Raw genomic sequence first — 19821 nt, 5'->3', positions numbered from 1 at the left:
CCCCCCCCCCCCCCCCCCCCCCCCCCCGTGCCAAGGTCTGATATAGATTGGCCTTTAGTTTTATTGTTCTTATTGTAGTCTATTAAAAAATTCCCTCTATTATTTTCTGGGTCTAGTTTTCCTTTCTTTCTTGTTTCCTTCCTTCATTCTTTCTTTCCTTCCTTCCTCCCTCCTCTCTCTCTCTCTCACTCTCTCTCCATATATGACTAACAAGAATTTATTTTCTCTTTCATTTCCCAGTTGAACAATTAAAAAAAAAAAAGAAAGCCCTCATAACAAATATGCATAGTCAAACAAAACAAATCCCACATTGGCCATGTCCAAAAATATATGTTTCATAGTGCCTTCCCTCTGTCCTGTATATGTCTTGTTTGTTCAGTTGTTTTCTCCTTTAGACTGTGAGCTCCTTGAGAGCAGGGACTGTTTTCTGCCTTTCTTTGTGCCCCTAGCACTTAGCATTGCATCTGGCACAGTGCCCTAATAAGAGCTTAATAAATTCGTGTTGACTTAGTCCACCACTTCACTGGCAGGAAATGGGTAATCATGTTTCATCTCCCTTCCTCTGGAATCCTGGTTTGTCATTGAAGTCAGAGTTTCTGAAGCTTTTCAAAGTAGTTTTTTCTTTATACTGTTGTCTTTGCATAAAGTGTTCTAGTTATGCTCACTTCACTCTGCATTAGTTCTTAAAGTTTCCTCTGAAACTTTCCCTATTACTATATTTTTTTAAAGCTAGGCAATGGGGTTAAGTGACTTGCCCAGGGTCATCAGCTAGTAAGTGTTATGTGTCTGAGGATGGATTTGATCTCAGGTCCTCCTGAATCCAGGGCCGGTGCTCTATCCACTGTGCCACCTAGCTGCCCCTACTATTTCTTATGTTGCAATAATATTGCCTTACATTTGTATGTCATAATTTGTTTAACTATTCCTCAACAGATGGGTGCTCCCTTAGTTTCCAGTTTGGCGCTGCTATGAAAAGAACTGTTATAAATATTTCTGCATATATCTTCCTAAAGCACAATTCTGACCAAGTCAACTCCCCTATTTAACTAACTCCAGTAGTTCCCAATTACTTCCAGGATTAAATACAAAATCCTCTGGTTGACCATTAAAGCCTTCCATAACTTGTCCCCATCCACCTTCTCAGTCTTCTAACACTTTATTTCTCTCCCCTGTATTCTGTGATTCAGTGACAGTGATACTTCATCTCTCCTGCCTTTAGGCTATCCCCCATACCTGGCACTCTCTCTCTCCTTATTTATTCTACCTTCTAGCTTCCCTGGTTTCCTTTGAGATTCAGTCAATAAATATTTATTAAGCACCTATTAGGTGCTTAGTCATAATAGTCAAGCATTGTGCTAAACTTGGGGGCTACAAGTATGAAAAAGATAATCGTTGCCTTCAGGGAGTTTACAATCTAATGGAAGATAACATACAAAACAGAGGGGGCCAATGGGGAGGGGTGAGACACTCGGTGGCCTGGTGGAGAAGTCAAGTAAGTCCTAAAGAGTGCAGCTAGAGAAGACAAAGAAATCCAAAATGAGTGCATCTGAGCAGGAAATGAGTCAAAGTCTGAGGAGACGTCTCTTCTTTCATCCCTCCTTAAATGTATGTTGAGGGGTTCCCAGCTCCACCCCTCACTCAGAAGGGCAGAGAGAGGGTACTGGCCAACTGAGAGTTTCAAGGCTGATTGGATCTTAGAAGAGGATGAGGTTTCCCAAAGATTAGTTTACTGGGGACATGGTGAAGTCAGAATCCAAAATGAGTGCAGCTTTTTGGGAAATGAGATGTCTTCTGGTCTACTAGAAGCTTCTCCACAGGAGCAGGGACTTTTTTTGGGGGTTTCTTGGGGGGGGGGCTTTCTTTGCATTCCCAGCATTTAGCATTATGCCTGGCATGTAACAGGCACTTAATAAATGCTAGTTGAGTAACATATGGGTCCTTTCCCCTCATTTCTCCATCTTCTTTCTTTGATTAGTAGTACTCTCATAGACCTTGGCCCTTGGCTAACTTTCGCTTCACCTAGATCCATTCACTAAAGACTGACTTAGTAACAGGTTCCAATCTATCCCTAACCACTTTGCCCAAACAAAGCACAGTGCCTAAGGCTGAAACTGGTTGAGTCCATGTACCTTTCTTTGTGCTTATAGCTTTCTAATTTGGTCTATGTTGTATCTTTATCTTGGACTGCAAACTAGTTAAGGACAGTGACTTTTTTTGTTTATTTTGTTTTTGTAGCTCTATAAGCTGAGGTTCTCGGTAAGTAAATGCTGGTGACAAACGTGCAAATCTCAACTAAATTCAATATGTATTATCAGACTCTTTCAGGCAGAGCATTGTACTAGGGAGGCCCTAGAGCGTATAAGTTTGGATACGACCCAGTTCTTGCCTTCACAGATATTATTGTCTAGTAGCAATTTGAAACGGAAAACGTTATTTATGGGTCCAGGCCTTATCTATCAATCACTTCCAGTAGTCTCCCCTCATTTCCTCCTTCCTTCTCACCTTCCCTATTTCCCCAGCCCTGGTCTCCTTTCTCTCTGCCACGTACTGTCACTCAATTCCCCACATGCATTCAGAGGACCTCAGGATACAGGGTAAGTAAATTCCTTGAGACTGTGTTGGAATTACTTCCTTGGTTCCAAACTAACCCTTACCACTCCACAGCCCAGGTGTTCTCCTGTGGGGTCCAGCTCTCCTGGATGCTTGGGGCTCACAGCCTCCCTAGCAGGTTCTCCACAGGTGTACTGCTCCACCCTGCCTCCTGGACAGCCTGGTTTCGCCTCCAGAACTTGAAGGGTAGCAGCCTAGAGGGTTAAAAATAGTTCTACGCGGAAGCCGTCGGGGGCGGGGCAAGCAGCGGGTGTGGAGTAAAGTGCGACCCAGGTCGGCGGTCGGTGGGCATCTGCCAGAGCCACTGGGTTCTTTTTCCGAAGGAGGCAGTCTCTGTGATGTAGCAGCCTCTGGAGCGGGAGTAGGGAACCCTGAGCTGCGCGGCTCCTTGCGCCCAGTGCTTGGAGAGCCTCCAGATTCAACCAGACGCAGTCCGGACTCCACCCCCGGTCTTCCTCCCTCCTCCCCGCCCAGTACAGTGTCTCGCTCCGGCTTCCCGCTTCCCTACCCCAGAAGTCGCGTTAGGAGGCTGGAGCCAGACTTTTGAGCGCCTGCCTGAAGTTGTGCGGCGGGAGCAGTTTACGCTTTTTCAGCCCCTCTGCCTTGGGCCCTGGGTCCAGGCTGACGCAGCTGCCCGGCTAGCGGCACATGTACGCCTCCGGCTCGGGCTTCGCTTGCCACGGCCGCTGCCCCCAGGCTGGGCAGCTCGCCCGACACGCCGCGTCTCCGGCCGCGTTCGCTGTCACTCCTTCCGCTGCTGAAACACTGCCTGCCCAGCCGGTGACTTCCCTCGGCTTGGCTGCCCGAAGCGGCAGCGCGGGGGGGAGCTCGAGATCGGTACGGAACAGGGGGAGGGCGTCCCTGGTTCTGCCGCGTGGGGGTGTCCCAAGCCTCGGACGAGAAAGGCGTGGGGGTGCCCTGAGCTTCAGCAGAGAACCTGAGAGGGACCGAGCTGTTTGCCGGGAAGATTCGGAAGCTCTCCGACTAGGAGGATGCCCTCGAGTCAGGATGGTGAGATGGGGGACCGGAGTCTAGAGGCAGGACTTAGTTAAGCGGGTTGCGGGGCCGACCTGGAAGCTTAGCACTTCTACTCTGGGGGGAAGGTCGCTTGGGTTGCTTCCTGGGGATGGGCTCATTAAATGCTGGGTCTGATGGCCCCAGGGTAGATGCTCTTCTTTCGGTAGAGTCTATTCCGGATTTTCGCCCTCCGGGGGTGAGCCGGGAGCGCTGGGGTGCGGAGGCGTGGCCAGCCACCAGGGGGTGGGGGAGAATACTTGGAACGCCCTTCGCTCGGTTGACCAAGCCATGCCGAGTGGCAGAACTTGGGGGAAAAGTTGGGGCAAGAGGGAGGAGCGCTGGTGAAATAGGACTGCTCTAAAGAGCTCCTGTTTATTCAGACGTGAGGTTGGATCCTAGGGAGTGAGGCTCAGGCCATCGAAGCAAACAGCTTTGGCCCCTCCTGCGGCAAACCGGCCTGACCGGGGAGGGCCGCCAGAGCGGCCCCACCTTTCCTCCCTCTCGGATCCGCCTTTCCCCAGCCTCCGGGGGAATTGGGGCACGGACTTCATTCGTCTCCCTCCCTGCAGAGTTGGAGCTGGAGCCGGAGACAGGGTGGCAGGTCGGAGGAGACAGGGTTGAACAGGCGGTCTGCTTCCACCCCGACCTCCCCCCCCAACCCCGGCCAGCACGCGAAACCATCTGTTGGCCCAGCCCCCACCGTCAAGCTTCTGAGGCCCGGGGTCGGGGGAACTAAGTCTGAAGCCGAGCTCATTCTCGAGACCTTTCCCGAATCGGGAGGAGGTGGCAAGCAGCGGGCAACTTGGCCGGTGTGGGAAAATCCCTTGTCCTGGATCTTGTGACTGCGAAATGTCTGCCGGGGTTCCAGGACTTTTGCGTGATTGAAGGACGACCCGGTCCCAGGGACCCCTTCTTCCCGCCCCCAGGCCCGATGTGAGAAGAAGCGGGTCAGATAGGGCTGGAGTTCTGACCCTGACATTGGTCTGGGGACAGGGACACTAGGGATTCCTGATTCCCTATCAGACCCATCCTCTCTTAGCCCTGGTCGGAGACCCAGATACCTCTCTGGAGATCCAGAGAAACCGGCAAAGAGGTGCTGGGGACCTCGTTGGAGGAGTGCCCCACACTTGGGATCGCAGAATCTCCCCAACTCGAGCCCTCTCTTCCCGAGAGCTTCGAGGTCCTACAGCAGCAGGCTGGGGGGGGGGGGGGGGCGGTGCTCGCCCCCCCCCCATCCTGGTGAGCCTAGCTTCCCAGAGGCTCTGCTGATCCTCTTTTCTCCGCCTCCGTCATTCGGGATAAACAGTGAACTCAGCCGGTCGCAGGTCCTTCCTCGGCTGAGAAGGGAGCAGTGTAAGCTGCTGTTCCTCTGCTCCCCACGCAGCTCCTAGCTCCAAGCCCCTGAGGATGGAACATGCTTCCCCTCACCCCTTAACTTGGGGCGGGGCAGGAGAGTCCCCACGCCAGCCTCGAGACCCGCGTCTGGGAGAGGCTGATAAGGAGCCGGGGGCGGAGGCAGCCGGAGAGGCCTGCGTTTCTATAGCGCCTCATTCACCGGCACTCCGGAGCTTGAGGGAGTTTCGGGCAGAAGCCACGGATACAAGTGCGTGAGGGCCAAAGAAGGAACACGGTGGCGGTAGCGGTAGTAGGGGTGGTGGTGGTGGTGGTGGTGGAAGGGGCCCACAATACCAAAGCCTGGAAAAATCGGATTGAGGAACCGAGTGCCAATTTCCCTTCCTTGAGTTACTTTCCCAACAAACTAGAGACTGAGAGGGAACAAAACCGGAGGCGTGTCAAGAAGGGCTCTTTCCCACTAGTTCATCCTCCAGTTTCATTCGTTCCTTTGTTCATAAAGCTGGAGTAGCCACATCTCCAAAATGGTTCCCCATGTCGCAACTGAATTCGGGTAATTCGAGCTCAGTGTTTCACCCTGATACGTCCAGGTGATGGACAGCTCCAGTTTCCAGGCGCTTTGGTGGAGAAGCTCTTGCCTCAGTCCTTTACCTTTTCCTCTTCTCTCCAGGGCACCCGAGGAGACTTCTGCCGAGGCCCTGCAGGGTGCTGGTGCTACTGAATCCCCGGGGAGGAACCGGCAAGGCTCTGCACCTCTTCCAGAACAGAGTGCAGCCCATGCTGCAGGAAGCTGGCATCTCCTTCCAGTTGCGACAGACTGGTAAGCGCTAAGTGCCCCGAGGGGCAGGTGCTCTGCCAACCCTTCCACCTTGGGTCAGCAACCTAGGGCCAGAGTGATGCTGACTGTGGGGTCCCGCGTCGGAATGCAGAAGAACCTGAACCGCTTGCTTCCCTCCTCCCTTCAGAGTGGCGAAACCACGCGAGGGAGCTGGTGCGGACTGAGGACCTTTCCTCCTGGGATGCCTTGGTGGTGATGTCTGGAGATGGGCTGATGCACGAGGTGAGTGATGGGCAATGGCTGGGGGTGATGTGGCAAAGAGGGATAGGTGCAGACAGATGCTGTTAGGAGGTGGCTAGTGTTAAGGGGAAGGCTCAGTTGGGGGGAGGCTGCGCAGGTACCGACTTTGCACTTTCAGGTGGTGAACGGCCTCATGGAACGACCTGACTGGGAAACAGCGATTCGGAAGCCTCTCTGTAGCCTTCCAGCAGGCTCTGGCAATGCTTTAGCTGCATCTGTAAACCATTATGCAGGGTGAGAGGCCAGGATTTTGCCTTCATTTCCCCTTCCTACACCTCCCTCCTTCCAGTTGGCTTGCTGACTTTTAAGCACCCTCAAACTCCCTTCCCCCCGGGGTTTACATCCCCGAGAGGGCATTCAAGTCTTGAGGCTCCCAGCCTCAGCTATCTCTCCATCTGCTCCAGTTTCAGCGGAGGGCCACTGCAGGGCCAGTGAGCCAAAGGCTTTCTTTCTCCCTCAGGAGGCTGGCTGCAGACAATTACACTCCCTACTAGCCCAACCCCAGGGAAGGGCCCAGTGGGGTCAGGGAATCAGGATTCCACCCTTTGCTCATGTTCTACTTTCACCTCCCAGCAATGAACAGGTGACCAACGAAGACCTCTTGACCAACTGTACGCTGTTGTTGTGCCACGGGGGGCTTTCTCCCATGAACCTGCTTTCCCTACACACAGCCTCAGGCAGCCGCCTTTTCTCCGTGCTCAGCCTGGGCTGGGGCTTCGTTGCGGACGTGGATGTGGAGAGTGAAAAGTACAGGTGCCTAGGAAAAATTCGATTCACCCTGGGCACATTCCTCCGCCTGGCTGCCCTGCGCACCTATCATGGCACATTATCCTATCTCCCAGCTGGAGCACCTTCTTCCAAAATCTCTGCTGGATCTCCCTTGGGCCTTCACCAACCAGGCCCTGTAGATTCACTCCTAGTGCCTCTGGAGCAGCCGGTGCCAGAAAACTGGACGGTGGTGCCTGACCGCGAATTTGTCTTGGTGCTGGCTCTCCTGCATTCCCACTTGGGGAGTGAGATGTATGCTGCACCAATGGCTAAGGGAACTGGAGGGGTTGTACATCTGTTCTACATTCGAGCTGGTGTGCCCCGGGCTATGTTGCTTCGCCTTTTCATGGCCATGGAAAAGGGCACCCACATGGATCTGAACTGCCCTAATCTGGTGTATGTGCCGGTAGTAGCCTTCCGCCTAGAACCTCATGACGCCAGGGGCACGCTTACAGTGGATGGTGAGCAGCTGGCCAGTGAAGCTGTCCAAGGCCAGGTGCACCCTGGCCGCTTTCAGTTGGTTAGTGGCTGTCCAGAACTAAAGCCTTGTCCAGAGCCAATTCCTCTACCCTGTTCAGAAAACTCTGCTTCATCAGAGTTCACTTCTTAAATAGGGCCCTAAACAAGGCGTGTGGCTGCCATTGGACTTGCAATGGTGGGTCTTAGTCTGCTTTGCAAACAGGGAGTGCCTTACCCCTAAGTGAAAAGGAAATCCCTCCACAGAGTAGGTAGTTCCAGAACTTCAAAATTTGGCAAATCAGCTCTGTTAGATGTCCAAGATTTCCTCACTTCAGGACCAGAGTTAGTTGAACTCTATCAGCCAGAGGTAGCATACCAAACGAGTGATATAAATAAAGTGACTTTTTCAGGTTGCCCAGTCCCATCTCTGGGGGATAAGGAAAAAGTGGGACCTTGGCCCTAGGAAAAATGATATTTACATGGTGCTTTACAATGACAAAGTGCTTAAAATCCAGGTTCATTTGAGCTATTCTGCTTGCAAATGAGGAAAAAAACAAACTTGAGTTTGCTATTTGCCCAAGGTCAATGATAAAACTTGAAACATGAACTTTTAAGTTCAGTGCCGTAGAACACAGGTGTCAAAACTTGGTTGGCAAAACTCGAGTGTAGCCCAAACCACAAAATGCAATTGGGAGCTTTTTAACAAAATTAAAAAAAAATTACATTAGCATGAGGTTTTCAAAGTCAATATGCCACCCAAAGGGATCCTGATGTACAGTTTAGTGGTCTCTGTTTCTATAGGAGTTCAACACTATTGCTCTAGAAAGATGCAGGGTAGAGGAAACAGCATTTTTACTGATAACCAGAGAAGGTGTAAGCTTGTTGGGGATTCCAGCTCTATCAGTCAGGTAATCATCAAAGAATTTGGTTGAAGCGTTAACAATAAGCTTTCTTAAAAGTCCCTACAATGTGCCAGACAGTGGAGATATAAATAGAAAAGTCTCTGCCGCCCTTAAAGTGTTTATACTCTATCTGGGCCAAAATTTTGGGTGAAAAGGTGGGAATTGTATCTTTCTTAGCTACAGCTGTAGGGAAAATTGAGGCAAAGGAGAAAAAATGGGCAAACTTGATCAACAGCACCTCCCCCCCAAGTCAGGTAGTTTTTTTCGTTCTTGCCAACAAAACCTAGCTCTCTCCAACCTGTGACTAGCTCTTTTGACAGAGATCATCCTCCCCTACTCCCACCTCACTTCTTTCCTACTGAACAAACTAGACAAGACTCATTGAAGGAGGTATAAGCTGTAGGAATGGTAGAAGCAGTGTGTCAACAGACACCCAACCACCCCCCACCACTTCTTCCTATTTGGGATCTTTTTCCTGGACTGAAGTAAAAAAGAGAAATACCTGCCTAGAGCCCTATTGTGTTATGCCAGCAATTTCAGCCTCATAAAGAGGTACTAAACTTCTAAACTGAGGTTTTTGACTATTGCAGTCCAAAGTACTGAGGTCAAACATTATGATGTTCTTTACCAAATGCTAGAAAGGAGCCATTATTTCTGAGAAAGGCCAGACAGCTAGGAATCTGTGACAGGAACGCCTACTGTATTTGAAAAGTGATCTGACTGACCTCAAAGGAAGCTGCCTGGTGGACCCTTGGTGAGGACGTAAGATTGTCTGGTTCTCAATGGACCAGGAATGAGGGGGTGGGGTTGTGTGTGTGTGTGCTCGCGTGTGTGTGCGTGCACGCACGTGCGTGCTAGAGCATGTGTTTTAAAAATTGTCTTAGAGGAAAAAAAAAGGCAGCTAAGTCCAGATGAGTGGCAGAGGCAGGTTTAATGGCGTTACCTTTTTTGTTTATTTTTACATTCTAATGAGCCAAACTGAAAAGAAAAAAAATGCAGGTAAAAAAAAAGTTTAATCACACAGCACTTTATACAGATATTATAAGCAATAAAGCATTCACATCTCCACATGAACAATGAACGCACTTTGAAGCATGGCCCCACCAGTCAATCCTGTTTTGTTCTTAAATACTGTACAGAATAGAATCAAGTCTTCAAATGCCACCCACAGTCCTGCCTCTGACCACTCTCCCCACTGCTGCTGCTGCTGCTGCTAGCTGGTTATAGTACAGCACAGTTGTGGAGTCAGCTTAAGGCTAACAAGATGCATCATGCTTTGGCTTTTTTTTTTTTTTGTCTTTTTCTTAAGTTTAAGGTTTTTGTCTTTATGAGATTTTAGCTTTTTTTTTTTAAACCTTAAATATTACAATACGTACACCAAAAAAATTACATAGCTGCAATGTGCTCAATAGCAACCTCATAACCTGGAGCTTCACATTATCAAAAGCTTAGAAAATATGTAAACCTCTGTGCGTGTCTTCGGAGAGGTGTGAGTCCCCAGCAGGCTACAGCTCACCTCAGCCTGCAGAGTCTCTGCATTACAGCCAGCTGGGTTCCTCACTCTCACACCACAATGGGCTGGCTGCTGAGGAAGGGAGCCTCTCTCTGGTACGAGCTTCATGTTACCTCTCCACGTTGTCAAGTGGCTACTGTGATGACAGGGGCAGAGTCCCTAGCACTTTACTCCCTCCTTCCTGCTGCGCTTTCACTCCTGGGTGAGGAGAGGAAGGAGCACTTATATTCTCAGTTCAAAAAGTTTTTGAGCTTAAGGAAACCAAAGCTGCTTACTCTCCCATATGGTCGGGTCTGGGATCAGCAAGGCACCTATAGCTTTTACCTCCTCATCAAATCCATGATCTTCACCCTCACTCCAGAGTGCTAAACTATCCCCTCTATGTGCCACTGCTACCTTATAGGTAACGAGCTAACACAGGCAAGGTTCTAAGAGGGTGGTGTGACTGATGGGACAGTCCCAGGAAATCCCTAAGGAACAACTGTTCTGCACGGGGCATAGACAGTTAGGAGACTGTAGATTCTGGGGAGAGCAGCAGGGGCAGGATTGGGCAGCAGAGGAGTCAATCTAGAGGGCAAGGGGCCACTGGAGCGTGGCTTTCCCCACTACAATGAATGCAAGGCACATCCACTGCTCCAGAGATTAGGTCTTGCCACTAATGAACAGAATGTGCAGGCCTAAGGACAGCCTCAGTGTTATTTTCTGCAACTTTTAGTGGCAAAGGAAGGAGGAAGGAAGAACTGGGCTTTTCCTTTTTTGTTAGGAAGTAACAAGGGGAAGAGGAGAAAAAAATCATAAAAAATAACCTAGAAGTTCAGATTCTCTTTGTTGCAAAAGAACCTCTTGCTCTAAGACGGCTTCAAACCAGGAATGGGAGTGCATCTAGAAACTCCTTTCACTTCAGCATCACTCACCTTGGGGGGGATGAGGGCAGGAGGGGGCCCTCTCTTTGGGGATGGAAAAAAAGGAGAAGGGAGACTCCAGGAGAGGGAGTGAGTAAGCAGCAGGCCAACTTCTCCCACTGCATCCACTGTCTTTCCAGTCTGGGGGTTGCTACTTGTCCTCTGTGCCCTCAGGGATGCCTGCTTCCACCAGGGCTGCCCGGAACTGTGCCAGCACTCCTCTGATGCTCTTGATAAAACCCTTAGAGAGTGGAAATAAGGGGAAGCCGATGTCTGGGTAGCCGCTCTTCTCAGGCAGGAAACTTCGGTAGCTCTTCCTTCGCTTCTTTGGTTTGACACTGGGGGGCACGGATGAGTCTGGGGTGGCCTCAAGGGTCTGCTCTGTTAAGTCCTTGCTAACTGAAGGCGCTGGTCCCTGGGCACCACCCTCAGAGTCTGAACCCTGGGAGGCATCACCAGGAGCCACCCCTGCTTCCTCTGGCTCTTCTCGGCCGGAGTCAGATAACTCAGTAGTTGTGGGTGGCTCAGGCGAGCTGCCGTCCCCAGGGGCCCCATTGGGCAGCTCCTGGGCCCGCTCAAGGAGGGCATGGGTCTCTAGCCAGGATTCAATTCGATTCACCAACCGCCAGCCTCCTGTACTGAAATGTTGCCGGATCTCCTGCTCAAAGACCTCAGGTGGACGCCGTAGCAGCTGTGTCATGGACTGTACCACTCGGATCAGCGCCATCTCATTATAGCAGCGGCTATTCTCGTAGCCCTCCTGCAAGCCTCGGTCACTATCAAAGCCTGCTTCGTTGTAGTAAGGTTCATTCACCAGGATCAGGCCTGTAGGATTAATTAAGAAAATGGAAGGTATAAGGGAACAGGCCAGGCATCCAAAGGAGAAGCCAGGGCAAGGCTACTTTAAAGAACATTTGATTATCTACTCATTGTCCTACGGATTAGCTTGTTTTTCAAGGAGTAGGAGAAATAACAGTTCTAGCTCATTGCTAACCAATTTTTTTGTCCAGTACACTGTCCTTGCCCCGCCAGGTCAATTCTTCCCCATCTTGGGCAGACTGGCCCTTGGAAGCTCAATTTAGAAAAGTCTGGAATTATGAATGGATGTCTTCCAAACCTATTTTTAAACTTACTCAATTAAGAACTCAGGGAAGATAGTGTTATATCTGACCCAAAGAGAAAACTGTAACTCTTCCAAAAAGGCCCAGTGACCAAATCCCTCTGCTACGAACCCACTTTCCTTTATCTACCACATGTCACGACTTACCTTGGATAGAGATGAGCACCTGTAGAAGGCTGGATTTGCTGGTCCACCTTTCTGTTCCCTGAAATACATATGCAAGAGTAGTGAATAACAACCCATAGACATTCTTGGCTTGCTCTCCCATTCCCATTTTTTATCCTAACAACTCACTTACCTTTCCAATCCATGTGCCCAACAGACTGACACACACCTTCCCATTGTCATATAGGTTGGGGTTCAGCCGCCCACTGCACTGGGAGAGGTAGCAGAAGTGGGGTGGCACAGCAGGGTAAATGTTGGGGAGCTGGATGTCAAACAAGAAGAGGCCATCTTCATAAGGGGTTCGAGTAGGGCCCTTAATCAGGGCTGAGAAGAGGTCCTGGAAGAAGAGGGATAAGGTCAATGATTACTGGAATCAGCCAGGACACACTGCACTTTTCCATACAGAGATAAACTGTGTGGAATGCGGTAGCCTGAGTCACCAGAATTCTGACCTTAAAAGTCTGATCCATACAGTCACTTAGTACCTTCTTACTACTAGTTTACTACCCAAATCTTTGATATCCAGGAAAAAAAAGCTGTTTCCACACAACCCTTTTATCTCACAGTAAGGTGAAAGGAAGACGTCAATTTCAAGATTTGAAAACGTTTAAAGGGAAGTTTTCCAGGTTGCCCTCTACTGGAGGCTCTTCTATTGAAAGGGTGAATACTTAAAAAAAAAATCCAACTGGGACCTTAAAGAAACAAATAAAATTGGCTTCTGCAATAAGGAAGACATCTTGGCAAACATTTTGCAAACAACATTCTGGGATCATCAATTACCATAATCATTTTTGTGACTAGGAGAGTAGACACTAAAGCCTTAAGCAATAGCTGATTAGAACCATGGGAATTTTTCTGGCCTCCTCGGTGAAGATACTGGTACTGTGTAAAGACTGGCAATAAACCCCTGGTCTCAAGCTCCCCTGTAATTAAGAAAGAATACATTGTTCCCACAGGAGGCTGGGAGGATCAGGACCTAGCAAGTGATAGTGTGTGATGTACAGCTCTATTCTGGTGGGAAATAGGCTCCCTCTACTTGCCATTCGGTCCTCAAAAGTTTTGACCATGATGCCATCTGGAAGCGAGGTAGCGAGCAGTGCCATCTCTTTCCTTACTGTGCTGAAGAATTTTTTGGCTTCTGGTGGCTGGAACTCAATCTTCTTAAATGAATGATTAACTGGAGGTGGGAAAGACCAGTTATTTCAGCAAAATAGAGAACTGTGGGGAGATGTGTCTAAAAGGTAATAGGTAGGGGAAAGACTGGCAGCCAGGGAAAGCCCAGGTCACTGGGAAGTAGTGCCCTTCACTTCATGGCTTGGTATTTTTCCCCAGAAAGATGAATAATATACCCTTTATCTGACTCATCCCTTTTCTCTCCAATCAGAATTACTCAACTATGTTTAAAATCTCTTCACCTGGAACAGGGGTTTAGAGAAACAGCAAGTCAGAAGCGTGGCACAGGGGATGGAAACGGAGTGGAGTGCCCTCATTCCAACAGGGGATATGTCAATTCCGAAGGAACCCAGTGGTAATGAACAAGGGAAACAAACAAGCAAGACCAGGGTGAGGGACCAACTTACAGGGTGCGAATTCCAATACAGAGAAGACCTCGCCCTTGGCACTAGTGAAAGTGACCCCTGGCTTGCCGCCACACTGCTGACAGAGCACTGGGGTCTCACTGGGCCACTCTGATCGAATAGGAGACTGAGCCTCAGCCTTTTCCTCCTTGCGCTCTGACTCCGGCATAGCCTCCATTTTTTCCTCCTCAGCAATGGCAACATTATCTAGTGTCTTTTTCAAATTTTCTTGCAGCTTTTTGATGTCATCTAGGAATTTCTTCTCCCGTGTGGGCTTCTCAGGCTCCACAGTGGGTGAGGTGGGTGAACCAGTCAGAAGCTGTTCAACTGTCATATTCTTAAGACTTTCCAGGATCTTGATGGCTTCCTTCAGTTCCCGGAAACTCTTTGGGGGCCCTTCCTTGCTAGCTTTCTCCATCAGCCCGGCCACAGGGGCAGCCATGGCGACGGCTCCCTGGATGGCAGCTGCTGCAGCCACAGCCTCTTCACTGATCACCACTCCCTTGTCCTCTTCGGTGGCGATTGGAAGCTCGGTTGGAGGCACGATGGGTTCGTCTCCCTTGGGGTGCTCATCTTCCATCAGCCCATTGTCTGTTTCCCAGCTGTCACTTTCATCCTCCCACTCATCCGAGGAAGCCCCGCTGGTGCTACCATCTACCGAATCGTAGTCTGACTCCTCGATCTCTGACTCGATGTTATACAAGTGCTGGGCAGAGAAGGGAAACACAACAGCAGCTCAGATTTTCAGGCTCTAGTTGTGGAAGTCATATCCCCACCAATGGAAAAGCATTCTGAAGGGGCTCAAGGCAGGCTATTTATTTTAAGGGCTACCACAGCTTGTGCTCTCGCTGTACTGTTACATGACACGTACCTGTAACCTCCTTTCTTGACTGTGCTAAACTCTTCAGTTTGGTTTGGAACAAACTGGTCTCCTTTAAACCATTCCCCTGATTCTTTCATTTTCCCCTACAGAACTTGGGAAGAGAGTACTGTCTGGATACCTAACCAGTGCTCCTGCTCCACCCTGGCCCATGCTTCCCCTTTCTGCCTTGCTAAGCAGCTGCCCAATTGGGCTAAGAGGCCCAAGGGGAAAACCAAGGCAAATGAAGCTTGGATCAGCTGACACTGCAGCAGTGTCCCCTTTGTGGGGACACACCAGGGAGCCTGGAACAAGTGACAGGAGGGGGAGGTGAGAACATAGAAGACTGTGTCACATACTGTTCTCTCTCCCCAGACAGCCTCAGATAGGATGGTTAAGATCCAAAACCTACTCTAGGCTAGGAGAGCTGGTCCATTAACTCTCCGGCATGAAAGCAAGAGAACGGCAGTCAGGTAGTCATTTTACTTAGGTTAGCAAGGAATGGGGATTTGGAAAGCACGTGTGTCTTGAACCTGCAATTTAATACCCAAACTACCTTTCCTTGCTATTCCTACTCTGTCCAGCTTTCACAGGAGCCTGTGTTTGTCAAACGGTGTCAGTTGATCTGCATATAAAGGCTCGCATTTTCCAGACTGGTAAAAGGGAAACACTGAGTAAATGCAAATGAAGTCGAGCAAATTTGGAGAGTTTGTGAAGACTTCTGTGAGTCTAAAGATTTAGGGAAACTATCAAGTGAGACAAGACTAAATTAGATAGGGTTGGGATACGGAATGACTTGGGGCAAAGTCTGAGGCATGTTAGACCTCTTTTTTTTCCTTCTTTCCTCGCCCCAATCAGGCCTTCCCCCTTCATTACCTATCCAAGACCCCTCAAGAAACTGAAAAGAAAAAGTCATCCCATTAAATCTACTTCTGGGGTAGAAGGAGAAAGAGTCATGAAAAAGAGAAGGCTAGGAGTTTTTGCTTCTTGTTTTCCAGTACAGGGAAGTAGAAAGTAGAGCACAAAAGCTTCTAATCAGACTAATCTATCATCTAATCAATCCAGGCCCATTCAGAGTCTCACCTGAGGTAAGATGATCGTTTTTGAATTGTCGGCCCACACCACCTCCACCTTACTGCTGACATCCACACGGGCCACCTGGCCTACTGACGGCTGCAGGGGGCAAAAAAAGAGTCAGCCTGGGTCAGATTCCCTTCTTAGGACGCAACAGGGACACTGGATGAGCTATCTTGTTGAGGGACTTAGAATCCAAGTTTTGAGGACCTCTGGGAGCATCAGCTCTGGAATTTCATCCTATGTCAATACCTTTTGCCCTGGGACCCCTTCATCAGAGGGGTCCCCCCAGATCCTCCCAGAACCTCCATTTAAGAAGGATAACTGTATCTTGAGGGCAGGGACTGTCACATTTCTTTTTCACATTTACATCCCCAGTGCTTGGCACAGTGCCTGGCACATAGTAGATGCTTAATAAATGATTACTGCCTGAGATGGGGGTATAAGCCTGAAGTTTGGGAACACAGGAGGTAAACAGCTCAGAAACATGAATAGAAATCTTAAAGTAGCACTAATCTCGTAAGATTTGCTTATTCAAAAACCTACAATGGATTCTCCTTACCCACTGAATAAAGGCAGGTTCCTTAACTTGGAATTGGAAAGTAGTACGGTGTAATGGGAAGAACACTGGAAATCCTGTCTCTGGAGCTCATTAGCTATGTGACCAAGGTTGAGCAGTATTGTACCCATAGTACCATGGTTGCTGGGGAATCATCTGGGCCTCACAAACCTTACAGCACGGACCATGAACAAGAGGCAGCTATGAACCTGGTCCTTCCCTCTGGCTCTGTCCAGCCTCATACACCTGTCAATCTGGATGACTTGCTGATTATCAGACTTACTGCACTGGACTGACTGCTCATCCTGGGAGCGCCAAGGCCACCTCTTAGCTGCCTTTCCTGATCAGCTCAGAACAAAGTTCGTGTTCTCTCTCTCAACTCCTACAGCAGATAGTCTATTGCTGATACAGGATTTACCTGCTTAAGGGCATCAGTATTTGTGGGTTACTTCCTCTACCAGCCTGATTGCAAGTTCAAAGGTAAGGATTAAATCTTGGACAATTTTGTATTCTCACGATGCCTAGGCAGAGAGTGCTTCGTACACGAGGATGGAGAATGGACCTATCGTTTCATTGACACAGGGAACTCCCTTATGGAAACTCTCTCTGCCAACACAGGTCAGTACCTTCTCTCTTCAACATCTAGTCTCAGTGCCCTAGAGCAACAAGTAACCCGGGCAGGGACACAGATGTGGCAGAGGCAGTCACTGGACCCAGGCCATTTTGTCTCTGAAGCCAGCTCTTCACCTAGCAGATGACATGCGTTCTCTATCCCCACACCACCTTGTATATGGGGCTACTCAGATATTTACTGAAGTTCACCTTAAGAGGTGCTATCAGAGAGGTGAGAGGTGAATCCTTCCTTTAAGTCTCAGATGTTCCCTTGCAGAGAGGGAGTTTTAGCTGATCCTTTGATTAATAAACCGACTGAGTACCTATGAGGTGTGTGGAACTGAATTATATTTTGATATGACCAGGTCCTGTGTGCTGGGGCCATCTGGTGGCAAAAAGAGAGCCTGCAGTTGCTTGTTTTCTGTAACCAGACTGGGTATAGGTAGGAAGAAGCTTCAGTTTTTGTGTATAACACATGCAGACCCTCTGTCCTGTCCCACAGAGGCAGCTATCCTCCCCTCAGGCTGCCTTAGCTGCAACACTAAAACAGGGATGAATTGAGTGAGATAGCAGACAGCTGGTCAACTGTACCTCATCTTCCTTGGGGCCAGCAGCACCTTCCTCAGCATTGCCTATTCGGATGACTATGTCTGTAGTCCGGAAACGAAAATCTGGGTGGTCAGCAATGTCATAAACACTCACATCCTCTTCTTCTCCAATCAGCTGCAATCACAGAACAAACTGTCATAGCCAGGCTATCCTCTAGACCAAGGACCCCGCACTCTTTCCTATACTATTCCCTCTAAGCAGAGTTCATTCTACAAGAGAAAGAAACAGTTATACACTCACCTCCACATCATCCCCACTTGGCCGAAGTTTGAACCACTTCACCATGCAAGTTCGGCCAATGTGGTCCCCAGACTGTACTACCCCATAAACAGCTGGATCTGGACAACTCTGGGCTATGAATTCATAAGAAAAAAGGTGATTGGGCTAAGAAATTCTGGGCCATAAACGCTCACCCCAACTCTCATCCTGAATTCTGGCATGACACTGGATGTCTACCTTCTGCCTGATTCAGACCTTTTTTTCTCCCTGTCCCAAACTCTCCAATGTATGACTATCTACTCAGAAGACTAATCATAATTCCTTCCATCACCACCCCTGATCCCATTTTAACTTTTGATATGGAATCCTCCAAAATGACCTCTCTTTCTCTTCTGAGATCCCTAGCCCCTCCCAACTGGGGAGTACACTGCGAGGCTGTCCCCTACCTCTCTTATCTACGACGAAGTCTCCTGGGCAGAATTCATTGTTGTCCAAGTGATGCACAGGGAAGAGCTCATTTGAACGGATGTTGGTTTCCACTGTGCCATCCTGCCACATCACATCTGCTGAGGTCATTGTGGTCACCACCTCCACTGCCACCCTACCAGAACAGGGGCACCAGTGATTTAGGATGTTGCGACTCACCCCCCCCCCCCCCCCACCAAGATGACTCTCCTGTAGACTGGAAAATGTGGAATGCTCTAATTTTGGATTCTCTTGGAAGGACCACAGGCTTAATGCCTTGATATTAAAGACTTGCCTTCCACTCTCCAAGGAGACTGTGAACACAACCTGGGCCTACAGATGAACCTTGGCACCGATCATTCTCCTCTTCTAGCCCAGCCTGTGCAGTACCTCACTACCAACTGCCTACAAGATACCCTGGATGGGTTCCTTCTGAGCTAGCAAATGGCTGAGGGTCCCCTGCCCTCAAAGCAAGTTGGTGAGTAGCAAATGAGATGATCTCAGCTGTCTTGCAGACTGAATCAGGTTAATTAAACCAGCCCCTAGTCTCAACATCTTTGCTTACCTGTCTCCTGGCTTGAATTCTCGAGATACCTTAGTCTTCTTTTTCTTGTGCTTTCGCTTCAAGTTTCTGATAGACAAGGGGATGCTCTTCTTCCGACCAGGGCCACTGCCACTCTGGGAGGAGGCAGTGGAGCTAGCTGAAGAAGTCACTGAGCTCGTGTCATCTGTATCGTCAGCTGCCTCATCATCTGCATCTTGTTCCATTGCCTGCAGCCTGTAGTCTGTGACTCCTTCTTCCTTGAGCAGGAAGGGGGGCTGCCGTTCCATAGTGTCATCAGACCCCTCTAGACCCTCATCCTGAATTTCAGCTGGGTTGATAGAGCCATTGGGAGACTCGTCAGGAGTGGATGGATCTCCTGTTTCACTCTTGGCTCTGGCTTCCCCTTTGTCAGGGTCCCCATCAGGATGATCCCCAGGGCCAGGGGAATCTGGCGAGCAGGACATGATCTTCACAATTTGCTTCTTCAGCAATCGCTTTACCTGGAGAGGTTGAGATGTGGAGGAGGGAGAAGTACTAAGGTCAGAAAGGCAGAATACCCAGTTGAGAATAACCCAGTAGAGCTAGGGCTGCTTGGCCAATAACAACCAGCCCCAGTAGTATGTAGATTTGCAAAAGAATAAATGAATATGAGAGGAATAAAGCAGCTGTTCACCTAGGGCTAAGACCCAAACTTGCTCTGTACCTCCCTACTGCTGCTGAAAATGGATGAGCTACCCACTCCCAACTCACTGGCTGTACCTTTTTGGCCACAAAGCCCTCGCCCAGGACACAGTTTCTTTCAGGGCATTCACAGGTAATCTTGGCTGGCTCCACCTTGGCTGGGAAGACGTAAAGACAACGCTCCCCAAGTTGCCGTTGAGCATGGTCAAAACACCCAAGACGTTTTACTCTGTGAAAGAGAATTAGGAAAGGTGGTAAGGGAGCTGAGATTCTGAGGGGAGGCTTTGGTCTACGACCCTCTTCTTGTGACTGAGCTTAAAGTCCTAAGGAGATTTGCTGGGGTCAACACTTTGGGGCCTGGAAAAAAAAGGGGAACTAGAAACCTTACCTAGCCAGATTCTCCTGTGTGATGATGGAAGGCGGGGGGCTGACACTGTCTGTGCCTCCTGGACAGAAACTTTTGGTGATCCATGTGACTTTCAACTCTACGACCTGTACCTAGGGTGGGTGGAAAGGGCCAATATTAGAACAAATTTTTAGTGGCTTCAATTAAAAAGAGCTTTGTGGAAAGCTATGCTCTCTAAAGCTTAGCCAGGACTCAGGAACTGGCATACAAACTTGGAATGTGGAACTTCATACTAATAGGCTCTGGACTAGTTCCCACCCTGAAGTAATACCCCTTCTCCAAAGAAGAATCAGTCACAGAATGTTAGAGCAGGAAGGGCCATTAAGGGT

General features: G+C 49.3%; 2 protein-coding genes across 3 annotated transcripts in view; one reads left to right on the top strand and one right to left on the bottom strand.

The window, feature by feature from the left end:
* The first annotated feature begins 3353 nt into the window (after positions 1-3353).
* SPHK1 (sphingosine kinase 1) lies at positions 3354-8755 on the top strand. 2 transcript variants are annotated; one of them, XM_027872720.1, is made up of 5 exons: positions 3354-3621; positions 5651-5800; positions 5946-6040; positions 6177-6292; positions 6632-8755. In XM_027872720.1, exons 1-5 carry the CDS (start codon positions 3603-3605, stop codon positions 7434-7436), a joined length of 1185 nt encoding a protein of 394 aa, XP_027728521.1. In that variant the 5' UTR covers positions 3354-3602; the 3' UTR covers positions 7437-8755. The 2 variants fall into 2 exon arrangements, with proteins under 2 accessions (XP_027728521.1, XP_027728520.1); XM_027872719.1 differs by lacking the exon at positions 3354-3621 and adding an exon at positions 4946-5230.
* A 344-nt stretch (positions 8756-9099) lies between these two features.
* Positions 9100-19821, bottom strand: part of UBE2O (ubiquitin conjugating enzyme E2 O) — a 78367-nt gene continuing 67645 nt past the window's right edge. Inside the window, exons 7-18 of the mRNA XM_027872718.1 lie at positions 19475-19584; positions 19165-19315; positions 18427-18905; positions 17843-17997; positions 17418-17530; positions 17160-17291; positions 15407-15496; positions 13468-14170; positions 12928-13064; positions 12021-12224; positions 11870-11927; positions 9100-11427 (exon numbers count right to left, since the gene is read on the bottom strand). Of these exons, the coding sequence (XP_027728519.1) occupies positions 10754-11427; positions 11870-11927; positions 12021-12224; positions 12928-13064; positions 13468-14170; positions 15407-15496; positions 17160-17291; positions 17418-17530; positions 17843-17997; positions 18427-18905; positions 19165-19315; positions 19475-19584 (3006 nt within the window). The 3' untranslated portion in view covers positions 9100-10753. The remainder of the gene's footprint in view (positions 11428-11869; positions 11928-12020; positions 12225-12927; positions 13065-13467; positions 14171-15406; positions 15497-17159; positions 17292-17417; positions 17531-17842; positions 17998-18426; positions 18906-19164; positions 19316-19474; positions 19585-19821) is intronic.

Source organism: Vombatus ursinus, unplaced genomic scaffold, assembly GCF_900497805.2.
Source record: "Vombatus ursinus unplaced genomic scaffold, bare-nosed wombat genome assembly UNPS02014801.1, whole genome shotgun sequence".
Lineage (NCBI taxonomy): Eukaryota > Metazoa > Chordata > Mammalia > Diprotodontia > Vombatidae > Vombatus > Vombatus ursinus.
This window is presented reverse-complemented; position numbering and strand designations above follow the sequence as displayed.

Bases quoted from the DNA above. Each gene is read 5' to 3' on its own strand.
- SPHK1 (XM_027872719.1), top strand. From the start codon at position 5,035: ATGGAACATGCTTCCCCTCACCCCTTAACTTGGGGCGGGGCAGGAGAG. The intron at 5,801-5,945 runs GTAAGCGCTAAG...TCCTCCCTTCAG, and splicing joins CTTCCAGTTGCGACAGACTG to AGTGGCGAAACCACGCGAGG. The intron at 6,293-6,631 runs GTGAGAGGCCAG...TTCACCTCCCAG, and splicing joins TCTGTAAACCATTATGCAGG to CAATGAACAGGTGACCAACG.